The sequence below is a fragment of the Cydia fagiglandana genome, chromosome 17 (assembly GCF_963556715.1).
Source record: "Cydia fagiglandana chromosome 17, ilCydFagi1.1, whole genome shotgun sequence".
NCBI classification, from domain to species: Eukaryota; Metazoa; Arthropoda; class Insecta; order Lepidoptera; family Tortricidae; genus Cydia; species Cydia fagiglandana.
Window position 1 is genome coordinate 17,712,042 of NC_085948.1, and position 20,837 is coordinate 17,732,878.

Here is a 20,837-nt window from a genome sequence, read left to right on the forward strand (position 1 = left end):
GACCAAAATTTCAGCGCGCTAGGACAAAATTCAAAAAGTTTAAAAAAAAAGTCGGCCATATTGAAAAAAAATGGCGGCGTCAAAAACTGCCAGGGTCCCTCTATGACATTTGGTCGAGCACCCCCGACCTAAGTCTGACCGTTTGGCCGGGCCGTCATACATTTTTCTGACCGGAAGCGGACTACCAAAAGTCGGGATTTTCTGGGGGTAAGGACTACACCTAAACTATCGTGAATATTCATGGTATAAACTACGATAAATAAATAAATTCTCGTTCTCGAGAACATTCTCAGAAGTTACCGAGAATTTCTCATGTGGAAAGTTTCGCAACTTTGGAAAGTTCTCGTGCGTGCATTGCTAGGTAGAATGCGTCCAAGCCGTCTCGTCATCTTCTTTTCGGTCTGCCTGAACGCCGACCTGCACCGTCTATCGTGTTCCGTGGCTCCCACGCCTCCCACTCAGTAACCATTTTGGCCCACCAGTTTTTTTGTAGATATTAAATAAATAATGACGAAATGATAAGAATTTGGGCAGGTTGTTTTGATTTCATGAGTGGTCTGACATGATAAGCCCTTATCTTCTAAAACTGTTCGTCATGCTCAAATTGCAAGTCACTTTTCTGTTTTTGAGCAAATACGGAAATCCTATCCAGAACATGGCACGACATGCTCTTGGCCGGTTTTCAATTTCTTCATAGATAGGGGAAGCGGGTCAGTTAGTTAAGCACAAAGAGCAGTTTAGAACACTAATTCCTTAACTGAAAACTTATTATCACCGGCTGTAACAGTAAGCCAATCAAATTAGATCCAATTTAAAATAAGCATTTTGAGGAATTAATTCCCAGCAACCTGGAAATCGTCTTGATACCTTCATTTGGTTCTAAATGCGTGTAATCCGAGTTTGCTCCACCACAGGAGGTGTGCATAAATTTTGGGAGAAATTTTTTTCCTTGGATTCAATTTATGCTTGTCACAGGTTGTACTACTCTGATCATAACTTTCTCTTCCACAGCCAAAATGCCTCAAACCGAGTTCTACTACTTCCCCGTCAAGGCTCTAGGCGAGTCCGTCCGCCTGCTGCTCGCGTACGGCGGCGAGGACTGGAAGGACAACAGGATCAGCTCTGAGGACTGGCCCAACTTCAAGCCCAGTAAGTTCCACTAAGCTCTGGATGCCTCACACTGAGTACTACTTCCCCGTCAAGGCTCTGGGCGAGCCCGTCCGCCTGCTGCTCGCGTATGGCGGCGAGGACTGGAAGGACAACAGGATCAGCTCTGAGGACTGGCCCAACTTCAAGCCCAGTAAGTTCCACTAAGCTCTGGATGCCTCACACTGAGTACTACTTCCCCGTCAAGGCTCTAGGCGAGTCCGTCCGCCTGCTGCTCGCGTACGGCGACGAGGACTGGAAGGACAACAGGATCAGTTCTGGGGACTGGCCCAACTTCAAGCCCAGTAAGTTCCACTAAGCTCTGGATGCCTCACACTGAGTACTACTTCCCCGTCAAGGCTCTAGGCGAGTCCGTCCGCCTGCTGCTCGCGTACGGCGGCGAGGACTGGAAGGACAACAGGATCAGCTCTGAGGACTGGCCCAACTTCAAGCCCAGTAAGTTCCACTAAGCTCTGGATGCCTCACACTGAGTACTACTTCCCCGTCAAGGCTCTGGGCGAGCCCGTCCGCCTGCTGCTCGCGTACGGCGGCGAGGACTGGAAGGACAACAGGGTCGCCCCTGAGGACTGGCCCAATTTTAAGCCCAGTAAGTTCCACTAAGCTCTGGATGCCTCACACTAAGTACTACTTCCCCATCAAGGCTCTGGGCGAGCCCGTCCGCCTGCTGCTCGCGTACGGCGGCGAGGACTGGAAGGACAACAGGGTCGCCCCTGAGGACTGGCCCAAATTCAAGCCCAGTAAGTTCCTACCCTTTAGGCCTAAGTCGTTTTCACCCGCCGCCCGCAGCCGACAGCGGCCCGCCGCCCGCGGCGTCTGAATGGTATGTTCGGGAATGCTCGGGAGTGGTCGTTTTCGGGGGGACGCCGCACGCGGCATCTAAGCATCAGGGCTAAGGAATTCTCCGTGCGACTTCCGATTGACATCATTGATATCCTACGCACCACGCACCGCATATTAAGACCCGTTTTCATTAACGTTGCTGGATCACTCTTAGAAATATGCATTTTTGTGGTAATTAGGTATAAGCCCTTTCCACCTTGTTCTTCTTCTTCCTCGGTCCCTCATTGCTCGCGACCATGTATGCTACGTATCCACAGTGTGCGATCATAAGCCATATGGGTCACGCACTGCATGTTGCCGCCAACCACCCTCTTCACAACATCAGACCATCTCGAGGGTGCTTTTCCTCGCAGATATAGCCTTGTTACCAAGCATGATAATTATTAGGTATATAGCGTGGTACAAGAGTCCTTCTAGCAAATTGGACTACTATTGTACAGAATAATAACAAGACTATAAACTATGATTCACAATTCACGCACTTAATTTCAACCGGTTCGGTGCGTTGTCCGTGAGACAGACGTCCATGGAATTATATCACTTTTAATAAATGACTTTAGGTATCATTACGGTTTCCGCCGACCATAATGAATCGTCACAGTATAAAATATGAATGATAGTCATAGCAGTCATTCATAAAATCGATAATGGGGCATAATGAAAAATATTGTGTTTGCGATAACAACACTGACGAGGGGCAATATACGATAAAACGTAGGCATTTACCTACTATAGTAATACTCTTGTTTAGCGCGCGGTTGTTATGCGTGATAACGGGGGGGGGGGGGGGGGGCTTATTTGATATAGAAGAAACTCCCCGTAGAGAGATAAGAAAAAATGCAAAGTCTAAGATAGGGGTCAACTTTTTAGAAAAAGAGCAAAGGGCCCCAAGTGCTGCTTTCAGTGGTCTGAGAACTCTCAACTGTTCATTTTTTTGTATGGCTGAGAGCCGCATGCGGCTCGCGAGCCGCGGTTTGCCGTTTGCCGACCCCTGGTCTAAGAGAAAATAACAACAAGAATCTATTCAGTCCACCCACAAAGTATAGCCATATGATAATCACGTCACGCCCCCATTTCTTATCTCGTATAGGTATTTGTTCTAGAAACGTTTTCTAACTAGAATGTGATAATTGTGAAGAAGGTACCTCTTAGGTAGGTACCTACAATATTTACAATAGTGATAACGATATCACGTTGCATGAATTGTGAAATCACAATTCACGGATGTTATTGCAAATAACGTGCAAGTCATTGTTTGAGTACCTCGAACCATTACATATGACAACTTTGCACCGTCATGTGTTAAAACAGGAAATTTTAGTGGCTTGATTTTTTAGTTTCATGGCCAAGATTGCAAAAACGGTAGCCTTGCAGTTTTTTGGATAGATAACTACAAAGATGATGATGTACAGTCACCTGCAATAATATGTTACTCTTCTAAGGCCGCAAAAATATGTGACACGCTCTTATGGCTCTACAAATAAGTTCGTGTCAGATATTTTTGCGGCCTTCAAAGAGTAACTTATTATTGCAGGTGACTGTACCTAACCTAATCCATAATTTGAGTTTTAGATAGATATGATTACACAACGTCGATTTGAAGTTTAATCATTCAGGCATACATGTGATCTTTTTGTGAGCATTTTCCACATGGTACAATTTCGAAATCTTCTCATATTTTTTTATTTTCTTCTTATGGTGACGTCTCCTGCCGGAGGTTGGCTATCATTAAGTTATTTTCACTTTTGACGCTGCAGCTCGAAAGAGCGATCTGGTGCTCATCTTGAACCAGCACCTGAGGTTTTTGAGCTACGAGGTCTTCCACATTTTCGTTTTCCCTGGATTTTCCCCTGTATTGGTTATCAGCTGCATCTTATAGTTTTTTTATGAGACTCCAAATTCTCCATTTCCAAGATGAAAGTTTGTTGTGAAATTTTCCTGTAACTTCCGAGAACTATTCAAACTTTTTCCAAACTTTTGGCAACATGCACATCTGTACGTAGTTCGCAGAATCCTTTGACGTTTCTCATTCGTTGTTAGTCTACTATTACAATAGTACCAATTGTGTCAATTGAATGATGTACATATATTCAAAATTAACTGATCATTCGTACGTAGACCTAGTTCCAACGGCGTGAGGTCTATTTTCCAATACTCAGTGTTGTGAGTAGGCGTTGGCGGTGGATTTGCAAGTCATGCTGACAGTTAGATCTCGAGGTCGGATAACAAAAATATGTCGGATAAATTCTCAATTGCTTGTTGATACGGCGGCGTCAGGGAATCATTGTGCAATGATTGCGACATAATTATTCTATGGATGACGAGGGATTAGATTAGACTGTAGGTATGTAGTACCACTGTCTAAGCGAGCGTAAAATTATGTTACTATAATCATCAAACTAATCAAATACCTACCTACCTGTAGTGTTTTTTTAATATGTAGTACAGTCACCTGCAATAATACGTTACACAACGAAGGCCGCAAAAATATCTGACACAATTTTATTTGTAGAGCCATATTAAGAGCGTGTCACATATTTTTACGGCCTCCGAGGAGTAACATATTATTGCAGGTGACTGTACCTAAATACTAGGTATCTACACTATGGCTATGGGTATTTCATTTTGTAATATTGTGTAGCGATGCTACATGGTTTCCTATACCAAACATGTACTTTCTCATACAATGTGACCTGTACAACATTAGTGTCGCATTTTGGACAGAATAACATACACCAGAGTATGACACTTATGTAAAGCTGTAATGTACCTTCTCAGCTGTAGGTTGATTAACATATCTTGCCTCCTGGCTAACTGGCTTCGAGGAGACAAGTCCAAAGAGCATGCCACTCGAACGGAACTTGTCACCCAGATTGTGCAGAGATTGCTGGACCAAACCTGGCTTCATGCATATCAAAACGATCCTCGTGGTCTACTCTAACTGCCCAAGTAGGTCACATCCTAATTTAATTTGTATTTTAGAATCATTTATGAAATTATATAAAAACATAAAAAAGACTTTCGTTGGGTAGTCGTAAGTTTGACAGCCCGGTGACAGCTAAGAATATAGGCGTTTTGTTCAGGCATAGGCAAGGATATATTCCAAAGGAAACAAAGTAGAAACGTACGATATAAATGTAATTATTAGAAATTATTATTAACCACTTAAAATATTACAAGTATTAATGAGCATTGATATTTTTCGAGAATCATTTGATTTAGAAAAGATTTAAGTTGGTTTGACGTTTAATGTGTTGATGTGAACCGAAACGCAACGTGTCCGGGAGGGGATTATTTCGAACTGTCACTTACACTTGGACTTGGAATGGGAATACGCTAGGATGTAGATGGTTTCTAATTAAAGATTAAGAGGGATTGCCTCGTCTCCTTCCGCCGCCTGGTCCGGCTGGTGGGAGACCGATTTGTAAAGTGCGTATATCGCTGTGCGTGAATTGTGCGCGTGATTTACTTAGTGCGTCCCGTGTCGCCGATGGACATGAGCACGGCTGGTGATCGGGTTCCCTGGCGCGCTGTTGCGCGTCCCCGATTTTGCTGAGCGTCATGCTGGCGCTGCCTCTACGCCGTAGGACGCGGCCTAGACTTGCAGGCCGTGTGTCGGATGGCTATGCTGCCGTCCGACGACTCCAAGGTGTCTTCGTGCGGGTCCTTCCCGTGAAAGTCCGAGCGCCGCGGGTTGTTCTCGCCTTAGCTTGTCCCAGCTGGGGCTCGATGAACGCCCGCCGCTGATCTACGTCGATCTGTCTGCTACGCTAAGTTCCAGGATGAAAGCTACACCCGGTATCCGTGAGTGCACTAGACTTTCGTTTTAGGTTTTGGCCAAAACTCCGCGTTCCGTCCGTCTCGCGACCGTAGATTAAGGTTTACTATGGTGTCACCCCATAACCGCCAACGGTTTATAAAACAGATTGTATTTTGAGCAGCGCCCGCCCTGAAGCGGAGTGCCTTGTATTGATTTAGTAGGGAATATTAAATTGCATGTCATATATCTGGTTTTATCTTTTCAACACCCTACCAAGTCTCCCCATTAACCAGGTTAGAATAACAAGAGGACCCTTGTACTCCAATAGTCCAATGTTTTACTGCGGATCTTATCCGAGGCATTTTTCCCATTAACTATTTAAACATTTTAAAAACCCTATTATTTTTTATACACTACAATGCCACACCACTTTACAATGCTTATTTTTTATTCACGACAATGGCGCCCGAACAGGGACCTGAATTCAATATATAGCCTGGTTACTGTGAGCTTGGGAGAGTGATAACATAAATTTATAAAATTTTTGTCATTTAAAAAAACTTAATATTTAAAAAATTGAGTGAAATTATTTGTTTTAAAAATATAATATTAATTAATTTGTGAGTTTACTTGTGACAGGGTAGCAAATTCATCAATTATTACAATTATTATTAGGCTACACTATGACTAATTAGCATAGCGCTCAGCCACATATTATTTTTTCACCATGCTCCATTTGAGAGGTAGGTAATTTATTTTAACACTTCCTGTATAAAGTGAAGTGTTACCAATTTATTATACTTTATTACATACCCTGACACAAGCAAACCATTTTTTTTCTACCGACATGCCGGACGGGGAAGGAGAGGAATTTTATGAAGTAGGAGGGGGGGGATACCTTATCTACTCACCCCTACCCATGCCTAATGCCTCATTGTTTAATACGCGACCATGGGGTGCCGCGTTAGACAATCACCCGCCCGACCCACCCATTTCAAAAGTATTAAAATATTTATTCATTTATATTTCTCAAACCAACTCAAACTTTTCATTCCGCAGACTTAGTATGATAGACGAGACACTCTAAATTTCTTTGTTTTTGACTTATTCGGTTCTAAATAGAACTATTTTATAGAACTTAAATGTTCATATTATTTGTTTTTGTTTTTTTGAAATTTGAGGAAATTGGTCTTAGAATCAACCTCAATTTCGGCTATCTTAGCATAGCATTTTTTTAAAGTTCTGCTGAAACAAGCACCATTTGTATTCGCTAAAGGTAGGGACATGTTGTTGAACGGCATGCTGCATTCCATTTGGAGTAGTATTCCTGATTCGTCACACAACCTCCGAATTTCCGACTGCTAGAGCAAACCGCTTTGTAGTTAAGGTAATCTGAAAAAAATCAGTTACCATTTAATTTTAAAGCATTGGTTCAGTGACATTATGCTCAATATTATATTTTACAAGGTGTATTTTCAAGTTAGTAACTTATTTTTTTATTTGGGTGAACTCAGGTAACAACCCATTTTTTTGAGTACGCGTACCTCCTTGACTCATTTGGTCAAGTTTTTTTTTTCAAGCGTTTCTAGGGAAACCAAATTTTTTTGTGACTACACACCCTAAGGGTCCAGGGTGATGTAATTATATTGGATATAATTCACTGACTTAGACATGAAAAAGAAAACTAAGTTTTTTTTTTTTTTCACTTAGTGTAAGCCCGCTGGCTACACATTGGGATTTGACTTGAGTGTGAGCTACAAGTTAGCCTCCACTATTATTGATATTATTTGTAGATATAAATTAGCAACTAGTTACCACATTACATTAAGGTACTAGTAATTTAATTTTGTAGTCATAGGCATGCACATAGTAGGGCATGCCATATTAAAACTTAATTCTTAGTATTCCATTAGGTATATGACTACTTGTAATATACTAAATAGTAAGAATTTATAAATATAGTTGAAAATACTTAATATTTAAATTGGATTTAAATACTTTAGTGAATCTTAGAATAGGGAGTTAGCTTATTATTATTTATGTTGAATAGTGGCTAGCCCAGTCAATATAGGATTACTTGAATTGAAAAAATATTTTTTAGTTAGGTAGACTAAAACATAATAATATTTAGCATATCTGCATGCATAATTAACGTCCTAACGGACTTGTTGATTAGGTATTCGGTTAATTTTTTTTCTCCGGTTACCCCGGCTGCCTCGGTTAACCGGTGCTTAACCTCTTTGCCGAGAGAGGGGATATTGTAGCGATGCTACATGGTTTCCTATACCAAACATGTACTTTCTCATACAATGTGACCTGTACAACATTAGTGTCGCATTTTGGACAGAATAACATACACCAGAGTATGACACTTATGTAAAGCTGTAATGTACCTTCTCAGCTGTAGGTTGATTAACATATCTTGCCTCCTGGCTAACTGGCTTCGAGGAGACAAGTCCAAAGAGCATGCCACTCGAACGGAACTTGTCACCCAGATTGTGCAGAGATTGCTGGACCAAACCTGGCTTCATGCATATCAAAACGATCCTCGTGGTCTACTCTAACTGCCCAAGTAGGTCACATCCTAATTTAATTTGTATTTTAGAATCATTTATGAAATTATATAAAAACATAAAAAAGACTTTCGTTGGGTAGTCGTAAGTTTGACAGCCCGGTGACAGCTAAGAATATAGGCGTTTTGTTCAGGCATAGGCAAGGATATATTCCAAAGGAAACAAAGTAGAAACGTACGATATAAATGTAATTATTAGAAATTATTATTAACCACTTAAAATATTACAAGTATTAATGAGCATTGATATTTTTCGAGAATCATTTGATTTAGAAAAGATTTAAGTTGGTTTGACGTTTAATGTGTTGATGTGAACCGAAACGCAACGTGTCCGGGAGGGGATTATTTCGAACTGTCACTTACACTTGGACTTGGAATGGGAATACGCTAGGATGTAGATGGTTTCTAATTAAAGATTAAGAGGGATTGCCTCGTCTCCTTCCGCCGCCTGGTCCGGCTGGTGGGAGACCGATTTGTAAAGTGCGTATATCGCTGTGCGTGAATTGTGCGCGTGATTTACTTAGTGCGTCCCGTGTCGCCGATGGACATGAGCACGGCTGGTGATCGGGTTCCCTGGCGCGCTGTTGCGCGTCCCCGATTTTGCTGAGCGTCATGCTGGCGCTGCCTCTACGCCGTAGGACGCGGCCTAGACTTGCAGGCCGTGTGTCGGATGGCTATGCTGCCGTCCGACGACTCCAAGGTGTCTTCGTGCGGGTCCTTCCCGTGAAAGTCCGAGCGCCGCGGGTTGTTCTCGCCTTAGCTTGTCCCAGCTGGGGCTCGATGAACGCCCGCCGCTGATCTACGTCGATCTGTCTGCTACGCTAAGTTCCAGGATGAAAGCTACACCCGGTATCCGTGAGTGCACTAGACTTTCGTTTTAGGTTTTGGCCAAAACTCCGCGTTCCGTCCGTCTCGCGACCGTAGATTAAGGTTTACTATGGTGTCACCCCATAACCGCCAACGGTTTATAAAACAGATTGTATTTTGAGCAGCGCCCGCCCTGAAGCGGAGTGCCTTGTATTGATTTAGTAGGGAATATTAAATTGCATGTCATATATCTGGTTTTATCTTTTCAACACCCTACCAAGTCTCCCCATTAACCAGGTTAGAATAACAAGAGGACCCTTGTACTCCAATAGTCCAATGTTTTACTGCGGATCTTATCCGAGGCATTTTTCCCATTAACTATTTAAACATTTTAAAAACCCTATTATTTTTTATACACTACAATGCCACACCACTTTACAATGCTTATTTTTTATTCACGACAATTGTTTTCTGTAATGATGTGTGCAATAAAAAGTATTTGTATTGTATTTTATTTTTCGGTGTTACCTATTTTAAAAAGAGTTTTTAGGGAATTTCCAACGAATGAACTTCCTGAGAGTTCTCTCGAGGTCTTCTTCTGTACAGGTTTGTAGAGGGTCGACAACGCGTATGTAGCGTAGCACCCCTGGAGTTGCAGACGTCCATATGCTACGGTGACCGCTTACCATTTCGTGGGCCGTATGCATGTTTGCCACCGACATGGTATTAGTAAAAATAATGAGAAAATGGCGCTCAGTAAAACTATTAAAAATGACTTGAATGAGTTTTTTTCAGTTGTGTTTACATTTTATGAAACATGAATGATTAAAGACTTCATAATGTATGTTTGTTTCAGAAACCCCATTCGGGCAGATGCCAGTGATGGTGGTTGACGGCAAGCAGTACGCTCAAAGCATCCCCCTGTCTCGCTACCTGGGCCGCAAGCACGGCCTGGCCGGCTCCAACATCGAGGAGGACTTCCTTATCGACCAGAACGTGGAGTTCCTCAACGACATCAGATCCAGTAAGTTTACGGATTTACAGGTCTCTTGCTTCAGTGCTCCGAGGAATTTGGTCAGATTAATCCCTGCCGCTTCTTCCCGCGATAACATTTCCATCTTCACCACTAAGATGGTTGGCAGTCCTCAACTGTGCGTTTCGGAAACTTCCTGCCTTGCACAGCTAAACTTTGGAATGAACTGTCGCCCGCGGTAATTGCGGACCGATACGATTAACTTTCAAGATAGTTCGTTAACGACATCAGGGCTATAACCGCGAAAATCGAAGTTCGCAAATTGCGGGCATTTTTCTCTGTCACTCTAATTACGCCTTCATTGGAGTAAAAGAGAAAGATCCCCGCAATTTGCGAATTTCGGTTTTCGCGGTAGCGCCTCTGGTCCAGTAGGTAAGTATAGACAAACACAGATCATGGCCATCTCTCTCAATAAATGTGTCCCAAAAAAATGTGCCTGTTTCGTGACGCATTTTCACATACATTTTTTGTATGGACCGTCGCAAAACTGACACCCAAAACTTGTATGAAAAACTGGGGACACTTTTCTTTGTCTCATTCAATAGTACTCGTGATTCTGAGTCTAAATAATCCAAAAGTTGATGGTATTTGAAAGTAAATGATACCATTTTTTCTGAAACCCCCTAATGTTTAACGTTCTTCCAACAGAGTCTGCGCAAGTCCAGTACGAGCCCGACGCGGCTCTCAAGGCCAAGAAGCACGAGGACTTCTCCAAGAACCTGTACCCCGGCATGCTGGCCAAGCTCGACCAGATCCTCAAGGAGAACAACGGCCACCTCGCGCTCGGCAAGGTCAGCATACTTTACAGAAGACCACATCACGCTTGTTTGAGCATTGTCCGATCCGATCCGATGACGGAACATCCGATTATTTTTTCAAGCTTACCTGCAATACAAGTCTTTTAGTGTACCGTGCACCAAATGTGGCTAAGACAGTCTATAAGGGAAGTCCGGCTACAAGCTTTTTTCTTGCTTTTCAGGAATACATTTTATGTGCTTGTCCCACATTTGAGGAGTCAATTCAAAAGGGCTTATTTCTTTAATATATATATACATTACTCTATTGCAGCTGACCTGGGGCGACTTCGTGTTTGCGGGCATGTACGCCTACCTTAAGGTGATGCTGCAGGCGCCCGACCTTGACGAGCGCTTCCCCGCCTTCAAGAAGCTCGAGCAGACCGTCTACTCCCTCCCCAAGGTCAAGGCCTACGCTGACGCCGCGCCCAAGACCGACTATTAAGGCGATCGGAACAGTACAATGTCCCATCACGCTCCGTCATCGTTGCGCCATTTAGGGTCCTAGCTAAATTGGTTGACATTACTTACATGGCCCAAGGTCCTACCTATAGTACTTATTCAGTTCGATGAAATTTAAATCATATTTAATTGGAACAGAGCCGCATTTGTTTTGATTCGTTCAATTTTCAAACAAAACAAAAATCAACTCTATTCCCTGCGTTAAAGGTTCAAATTTCAGTAGGAAATTCTGGATTTCTCTTTTGTATGGTTGGGCCTTAGGAGGATAAAGAATTTCCAATTTAGCAAGAACCAGCACCGATCAGATATTTTTATATTTTTTGTCACGTCGCCTGAAAGCACAATGCTACAGGTATAGAAATATGAGATCACCGAGTAAATAAACACGTGCTCTTAAAATTAACACGTGATAAACATAAGATATATTTATTACCCAATATTAAACTTTCGTGAGACATATTTTAAATTGTTTATACGACAACGGTTTCACTCACTTGAATTTTTTGTCGCTATTGCTAATAGCAATAGTATTTTAAGTCGCCAATAGCGACTAAAAATTTAAGTGAGTGAAACCGTTGTCGTATAAACAATTTTATATTTATTACCCTCGAATTTCTATCAGTTTGGATTTCTATCTAACTGTTCCGAATTTGTGGTTCAACGTTCCAGTACGAGTATTAGTCTTGCATTTGAAGATCACTGTGTTAAGTTATGTAGTATTATATTTTAAGGATATGTTATGTGTGTAGCCTGAGCAGTAATGTTATCTTTTTAAGTTAAATACAGCTGAATATTTTTACTTGTTTGTTTTATTTAGAAGTATGCCAAATATTTTATCAAGACTATTAAATCTAAGGGATACTTACACTAAAATAAACCTTATTTTTTCACGTCATGGTTTAAATTACGTTGTTCGATTTGAGCACAACCAATTTTATCCTCTTTTTATCATTCATGACTCATGAGTCATGTGTACGGAACATTCCAAATAGGTGATAAGTCGTACGATAGGTATTGTCAACCGACATTGGATTTAAACCTTAAGGAATATAGTCTGTTTTTGTTTAACAACTGCTGTTGCTATACAATTTATCGTTCATTGCCCAAGGTCATGAGAATGAGTAATAGGTTTTTAGTTAAATAAAGCATCGGGTCACGCGAAATCGATATTGACACATTCATTGGCATAAAGTGCTACGGGTTACGTTCGTAGCGCGTAGCCACGATTTCGCTGTATGGAGCGCGTAGTCGCTAGTGTCGCTACGAACTGTGTTACCGACAGTCTGGTTCTTAGACTTCTTGGCCCTGAATGTGTTAAGGTATTGATTAGTCTATAACACCCTGCATCAGATATATCGGAGATTCGGAGCGACTAACCCCCTTATTCATAAACGTTTACTAAAGTTGACAAGCCGATAATAACAGTTTGTCCCTTTCCATCATACTAATACGTCTTAAAGGGATAAACGATTATTATCGGCTTGTCAACTTTAGTAAACGCTTATAAATAAGGGAGTTAGGGTAACATTCCATTTCTAACCGCAGCTGCATTACTGTCAATTTTACTATGGAAATTGACAGTGACAGCGACGCGTTCAGTACCGGTAGTGCAGCTGCGGTTAGAAATGGAATGTTACCATAAGTCTCTAAAGTCAAGACAACATGTTCAGACGTTTGTATCACATTCGCCGAGATTTAATATTGGTATAAGGTAAGAATGAAATACACAATAATTTCTAAAAATATATTTCATTGTTATATTAAATCTATAATACATTATTATATTATACAATAATACATTCATCATTTAAATAATATAGTCGTCCTTCAGTACAAAAGTACACTCGCATCCATTATATTCGTGGCTTTGGAGAATAAATATTACCCTTTAGGAGTGGTGTACGATAAAATTGTTAGAATTCAATAAAATAAATATTAATTAAGGAACAAATAGTAAATTTTATGATTAACAAACGCCTAACTAAATCAATTAAATGCACAAATTTCTATCTAATATTAGTAATGATACGAGTAAATAACGTTTTAACACATGCGCCGCTGAGCTACGGTTATAGCGCTACGTCGTAGGGTCGTAGCCGATAACATGGATTTCCCGGTATGTAGTGAAAATGCTTCGGAGAGGCCAAACGACAACGCGTCGTGATTATCGCTGAACGGGTTAACTAATAGCGATATCGAAAATTAAACGCGAGCATGCGTTTTTTTACACGAAACAGTATAGTAATTCGGTCACTTTATACATAATATTAATCTCTACAATGACCTAATTTCATTGCTCTTGAGTTGAGTTGTATCTGTCTGGCACTTGGCCTCAATTTCTAAACAATTTTGCATGTTCTGATTTTCCATACATTTTCAATATCGCTCAGAACTTGTGGTAGTAATTAATGAGTTTTGCTTGTCACTTGACGAAATAGTCATGTGTGGCACTGTTATTAGTAGATTTTTTTAATAGCAAGATTAAAATAAGGCACAAAATAATATTAACTTACATCATCGACTCGATAGATCTTATCGGATAATATTAAAAAAAAAACAATACTTAACACAATTTTTAACTTTAAATGTGTGTAAAGTTCCAAACGGTATCGTCTTGGGTCGTCCCGTTCGTTTTTCGTCGAGTTCTTAAATTAGTCCTATTTTGCTTTCGTCACTCATTCTATATTGAAAGCCACCGACGATTGTGACGAATGTAGAATGGGTGACGAAAACAGAATAAGACTAATTTAAGAACTTGACGAAAAACTAATGGGACGACCCAAGACGATACCTTCCAAACAATCTAACATAAAATAATGTATAAATTATTAAAATAATAATGAACACTTTTATGGAAAGTCTGCGCATTATATTATTGTATTTAATGGTCGTTAATAGTAATCAGTAATAATACCAAGTATTGTATAGACCTACTATAAGGGATCATTTTAAGGGTCTACTGGAATCCAATGAGGTAGATGCACAAAACATTAACACATTCAACACCAAGAACCCGACTGTCGGGTACACTGTTCGTAGCGACTACGCGCTACATACGGCGAAACCGTGGCTACGCGCTACGAGCGTAACCCGTAGCACTTAGTGGTAATGAATGTGTTAACTTCTCAAGTTCTCAGTCGAGTAATAACTAATTGCGATACATACAAGGTACCTTATCCCAGTTATACCTGACTCTGAATTCGATATATAGTACATTACTACACAAGTAGCAAATGCGAATTAGCTTTTCGCACGTGTATTGTACGTTTTACAGTACATATGGTCGTTTCAATTTATGTATTTTTTACACAAAGAAAAAGAAAATTTGAAAAAAGATAAATGAAGGGCCAGCTATGGTTAATTTAATATACATCAAATTGTCTAAAAATACGTTCCATAATGTCAATTAATATTCAGAGAGGAAAATGGGGACTACGTTTGAATGACGAAGCGGTCGTCCACTTTCCTCTTAATCCTAGGGACTCCAGTCGCCAAAGTGTTATAATAGACGCCAGAACATAAGTACATATATGAGTTAGGTAGGTACCTAATATCAATACTTAAAAGGTTGAATTTTATGACAGCTATTGTTCTGTAGCGTTCAAAAGTTAATTATGTTGGAAATAATTTATCATACTATGTAAGAAATCATTAATCATATATAATTTAAATATGGGTAGAATCGTGGGCCACGTTAGATTGACACATTCACTGCAGTGTTACAAGGGAACGCACATGTGCGTTCTTGGCAGTGACGACAAACGCACATAGGCGTTGTTGGCGCTCACCGCACGTAGACCTGCAGCTGGCCCGCGAGTTGGAACAGCGTTTTGAGGCCGGGCAGGAAGGACGCCGCGGCGGCGAAGTCGGCGCCAGTCGCGAGTGAAGTCGTCACGTGCAGCGCGTTCTCGTAGTCCGACGACTGCACGTATTGCACGCACGTGTGGAGCGAGCTTAATGCTGTCTCCGATAGCTAAACAATGATAACAGAATATTAGTTAAAGCAAATAGTTACTGATTGCAGAAAATGTCTGATCTGAAAATGTTGATCTCTTTTTTGTTTGTTTTTTGTTACTGTTTTTTTTATACGTTTTTACGTGATATTTTACACGCATGGCTTTTGCCTATATTTGCAAATAAAGATCTGAATACTGAATTCTGTGTAAGGTCCAGGAATCTAAGTGTAAGAAAAATCTGTTTCCAACCAGAGTTACCGCATAATGTACGGGATCCGTACAGCGACATCTACTACAACTGTCAAATGCAAAGCACAAATTGTTCTTAAGACTGTAGCTACCAGCTGTCACCCTTATTTTATTATAATAATAGAGGTCACTGAAAAATATCAAGCATATGAGTGGTTAAAGTCAATAGGGGTTGTGCACAAATCACGCGAGGTGTTTTCGGATACTTTGTGAGCCCCCCTCCCCCTTGGTGATATTTGGTGAGGTTTTTGTAAGTAAGTAAGTAAGTAATCATTTATTGTCAGATTATGCAATGTCAGTACAATATTATTTGATTAGAGAGTGTCACAATCAACCGGTTTACGGTATACAATGTCCTTATTCCTAAAATACATATAGTACAATTCAAATAACCTTAAGATTAAACAAAAAAAAATGTCTAAGGTACAAAATACATATTTAAAAAAAAAACTATTCAACCCTACGATCATAATATTATAAAGCAACATTATTGTTTATTACCTACTAGCTATATTATTAATTACTATGTCAATTCAATATTATTATAATTTACATTGTTATTAAGGTCAATATTCATTAAATAGGCATCAGTCACATGTCAAGCGTTAGAATTGTTCTATCTTGAGAAAAAAATCATTGATATTGTAAAAACATTCAGTTAGGAGAAAGGATCTTAACTTGGAGAAGAATTTGTTGCTTGGCAACTCTGTCCATGACATAGGAAGTGCATTGTAAATACGAACAGCCATATAGTAGCAATTTTTCTTACTCACTTCTAATTTACATTTTGGGACTACTAAAGCTTTATGTGTGACTGTGCGCTTTCCAATGTTACATTTCTGATCAAACAGTTCTAAATTGCGTTTAACGAATTTATATATCTCTAAGATGTATAAGCTCGGAACTGTCAGGATTCCATACTGTTTAAACAACGGCCTGCATGACTCTGACCACTTGACCCCCGCTATAGCCCTAACGCATTTTTTTTGTGCTATGAAAGCTTGTTTCACATTTGTGCCATTACCCCATAATACTATTCCATAACGAAGTGCAGAAGCAACATAGCTATGATAAACGAGTAGCGCAGTTTTGTCTGAAGTCATTCGCTTCAATTTTTTTATGGCATAAATAAATTTATTAATTTTAGTAGAAACTACGTCTATTTGTTGTTTCCAATTTAAATACTCTATCAAAGTCTATATCAATGCCTAGGAAAATTGTATGTGCTACTTCTTCGATTTGCTCCGTACCCATTTTTATATTTAATGGCATCATTTTACTATTTCTTGTAGCAAATCGAACTAGTTTAGTTTTTGAAGCATTCATACATAGACCATTCCGATTTAACCAATCTCCTACATCAGTCAGAGTAGCATTTATATTCTCTTTCAGGTCATTGTCGTTTTTACCTCTAATAACGATCGTTGTATCATCTGCAAACAAAAGGCAGCGGTGTTTAATACAGGTAGGAAGATCGTTTATATAGAGCAAGAATAGGAGTGGCCCTAATATGCTGCCCTGCGGTACCCCACTGTGGTTCATACGTGAAGCGGAGTCGACAGTTAACTTAGAATTATCGGTCGATGATGTATATTGAACCCTAGTTATTTGGTGACGGTCTGATAAATAGCTATGTAGCCATCTGAATGCGGGCCCCCTTATGCCATATTTTTCTATTTTTTTAAGTATAATTGAATGATTTACGAAATCGAAAGCTTTACTTAAATCCAAGAATAAGCCTACAACCATGTCGTTTGCTTCTAATGAATCAAGTACATTGCAAACTAAATTAAATGCAGCATGTGTAGTTGATTTCCCTTTACGGAAACCACTTTGTTCTGAGCAGAGGATGCGATTTTTATTTAAGTATTTTAAAACCCTTCCGTACAACCTTTTCAAAAACTTTTGATATAACTGGCAAAAGCGCTACCGGTCTATAGTTGTTTTTATCGGTCGTTTTCCCTTTTTTGAATAAAGGCTTTATAATTGCTAACTTGAGCTTGCTAGGAAAATGACCTTGTTCTAATGACAGATTTACAACATGAGCTAACGGCACCGCTATTTCATTGGCTATAGTTTTAAGCGCCTTAACAGTAATGTTGTCGATTCCAGCGGATCTCGTATTCTTCAGCGTTTTTATTAATTTGCCTATTTCATGAGGATCCGTAGGCTCAATAAAAATTGATTTTTCAACCCTATCCAAAGAACAAAAATAATGTTTGTTTGGATTACTATTTTGGGTTATATCTATGAAAAAATTATTTTTCATAGATATACCCCCCCTCCCTATACAACTCACACAATTTTTGGCTACCCCCCCTCCCTATACAACTCACACAACGTGTAATTTTGTGTCACGTGTATTTTTTTGATTTTTTTTTCATTCGACTTAATTTTATGATAAATAGTAATTTATATCGAAAATCTTGTTTATCTTTCTATTTTCGTTAAATAGGCTCGCTATTTTGAAGTGCAGAGTGAAAAATTATGTTTAACGAAACCGAGAAAAAGTATGTACTCATGTGGTAGGTATTTTTTTCTTAGTTTCGTTCACTGTAGAAAAATACACGTGAGGTTTTCTTATACCCCGGGTCCCCCAACGTGATCTATCGTGATTTTTTCGTGACCCCCCTCTCCCCCATGGAACCCCCCTCCCCCATGTGATTTGTGCATATGCCCAAAGATTTTAGGCCACGAGGTAATTAAAGTAACTAAGATAGGGTTAGACGAACTGTCTACAGAATTTCCGGGCCCTTAAACGGCTTAAACCTTCGAGAAAAGAGCGTACTCCTTATCTTAAAATCCAGCAACCCATGTTGCAGGTGCCCATGGTTGCCTCCTACATCATAAAAAAAGTGGTAGATCTAACCAGAACGGCCCCTATGAATATGTTTACAACTCACCCGGTATTCTCTCAGCAGGTCGTACAGCGTTTCCAGCCTCCGTTGGACGTCTTCTAGTTTCCTCTTCATTTGCTATGCGAAACAAATAATAATACAGTTATTTTAATTCATAATTGAGTCTATATGAAAAAAGTTATTTTAAAAATGGTACACATAAAGTCAATGTGGAGAAGTGAGTCGCTTCTAACTCTTGCGTTTTACTCCGCTTACAGGTGGGTAGAACATTGGTGAAGCCCTTCCTTTCTGACTGTGTCTGAGCGTAATAATCACCCACACTGTCCATCGGTAAATTACAAAACGCATAAGGTCCATCGATGGACAATTAAGTATTGCTGTTTGTACGTCTACAAATACGAGAGCTCTTGCCTTATAAGTTATAGCGATCTTCCTAACCGAAAATGTTATAATAATGCAGGTCATCCCTACATTTGATGCACCATCACAAATAAAAAATTGTTCAAAATGTTTATAATTTTCAGAACAGCTATGAAATACTGATTTAAACTTTCACGATTATTAAACATTATCAAACTGCCCAACGGGACTTAATCGCGTATTTAAGTTTTAAGATTTACCTCCGACGTTTCGAGGACGGCGTTGTCCCCGTGGTCTCGGAGCTATGAAATGTTCAGATCGAAGTGTAAAATCGGTCTTGGAGTAGCTTTCACTGGAATCTAGACCTTATTCACTACACATTAAGGTCCACTTACCGGGTTGGCAGCTCTATTAGAGCACTCGGCCCTAATGGCGTCAAAGACGCTCTGCATGACTTTGTGTTCCTCGGGTAGTTCGGCCTTCTGCGCTGGTTTTGCTTCGACGGCCGGTAAAGGCGACGCCGACTGAAATTAGACCATATTTTGTATTAGATAGGGTGTATTTTGAAACGCTAGCATGTCTAAGCGGTGGTTTATACCATATCCCAGATAATTAAATAATAGTTTTATTGATTAATTTATTACCAAAACACTGATCTAAACTTTAACGATTTTTACTCATTGCTGTACTATAATAAGCATATTACGTAACCACGTCGAAAATATAAAGGGCCATATGTACAGTCAAGTGTAAAAATATGGGTGCAAAATCATCTCAAAAATATGTCCCATAACTCTTATGTCAGTGAATTAAGAACTATGGGACATATTTTTGAGTAAGTTGTCTACACCCATATTTTTACACTTGACTTTACTGTAAAACGTTGTACGATACACGTGCGAATAACACTCCCTTCGGTCGTGTTATAAAATTCGCCACTCGTTGAGGATTTCCTATTTTTCGCACTTGTATCGTTAATAAATATTATGTAAATAATGATCACACCTATTTAAACGAAGACGAGTTAGTTTTGATGGATAATTGGGAGATTTTGGACAATAGTTCGGTGGTTTTACAGTAGGTAGTTAAAACGGTTCCTAAGTTTGTTACCTGAGGATACTGCTGCACAGGCGGGTACTGCTGCTGTTGGTACTGGTCGTACTGCCCTGGGTACTGCTGTTGTCCAGGGTACTGTTGTTGGCCAGGATATTGTTGTTGTCCGGGATATTGCTGTCCAGGGTACTGTTGTTGCCCAGGATATGGCTGGGCAGGGTTCAGAGGCACGTGTGTGGGTTCGACGCCATATAGGGGGTGGGTGATCGGTGCTTGCTGCTGGACCTCTTGCTTTGGCTGAAAATTGATTAGTTTGGGTAAGGATTACAGTTTTTGACAACTTTTTTTGGTTATTATGTAATATATCTCCGTCTCTTGGCTCATTTTAAATAAATAAATTATTTACTCAGGCGAAATACAGCCTATTTCTATTTTTTTAACATTTTGTTGATCACTTATTATTAGTCATAAGATTATTTGCCATCTTTAAATATTTTGTAGTTTATGTAAGTCTAAGTATTACCTATCAATGTTACAATTTACGAAATATAAAATACAGCAAGAACTCTATTTACAATTTTGATTAGTGGAAAAACATCCATAAGGGCCAAAAACAAAAATCGTTCGGTTAAAAATAAAAATCTCCCAGAGTCACAAAATTGTAATAACGAGACAAAAAACATGAAATTATGAAGGGAACGAATGATAAAACATTAAAGCTATGTTACGGGTTGGGTCTGATTCGTCATGTTTTGATTTTATTACATTCCACACTCTAACTCGAAATATTCGGGGTTTAATTTCAGTAATGGTTCTATATTATCAATGATTAATCATTCTCATTGAGATTAATCTCAATCTGCTTTTCACGGGTTAACCCTGAGGTGGTTTTTCCAAATTCTCGGAGGTTAATGACTGAGCGGATA

The 20,837-nt window shown here is 39.8% G+C and overlaps 2 protein-coding genes across 2 annotated transcripts in view; one reads left to right on the forward strand and one right to left on the reverse strand.

Moving 5' to 3' along the window:
• The first annotated feature begins 1,774 nt into the window (after positions 1-1,774).
• Positions 1,775-12,234, forward strand: LOC134672641 (glutathione S-transferase 2-like). The gene is made up of 4 exons (XM_063530598.1): positions 1,775-1,904; positions 10,003-10,170; positions 10,828-10,970; positions 11,248-12,234. Exons 1-4 carry the CDS (start codon positions 1,775-1,777, stop codon positions 11,416-11,418), a joined length of 612 nt encoding a protein of 203 aa, XP_063386668.1. The 3' UTR covers positions 11,419-12,234.
• Positions 12,235-13,165: 931 nt separating this feature from the next.
• The window catches only part of LOC134672910 (protein transport protein Sec31A), a 33,105-nt gene continuing 25,433 nt past the window's right edge, over positions 13,166-20,837 (reverse strand). Inside the window, exons 33-36 of the mRNA XM_063530860.1 lie at positions 19,969-20,208; positions 19,254-19,382; positions 18,544-18,615; positions 13,166-15,408 (exon numbers count right to left, since the gene is read on the reverse strand). Coding sequence (XP_063386930.1) covers positions 15,220-15,408; positions 18,544-18,615; positions 19,254-19,382; positions 19,969-20,208 — 630 coding nt within the window. The 3' untranslated portion in view covers positions 13,166-15,219. The remainder of the gene's footprint in view (positions 15,409-18,543; positions 18,616-19,253; positions 19,383-19,968; positions 20,209-20,837) is intronic.

Bases quoted from the DNA above. Each gene is read 5' to 3' on its own strand.
- LOC134672641 (XM_063530598.1), top strand. From the start codon at position 1,775: ATGCCTCACACTAAGTACTACTTCCCCATCAAGGCTCTGGGCGAGCCC. The intron at 1,905-10,002 runs GTAAGTTCCTAC...TGTTTGTTTCAG, and splicing joins CTGGCCCAAATTCAAGCCCA to AAACCCCATTCGGGCAGATG. The intron at 10,171-10,827 runs GTAAGTTTACGG...TTCTTCCAACAG, and splicing joins CCTCAACGACATCAGATCCA to AGTCTGCGCAAGTCCAGTAC.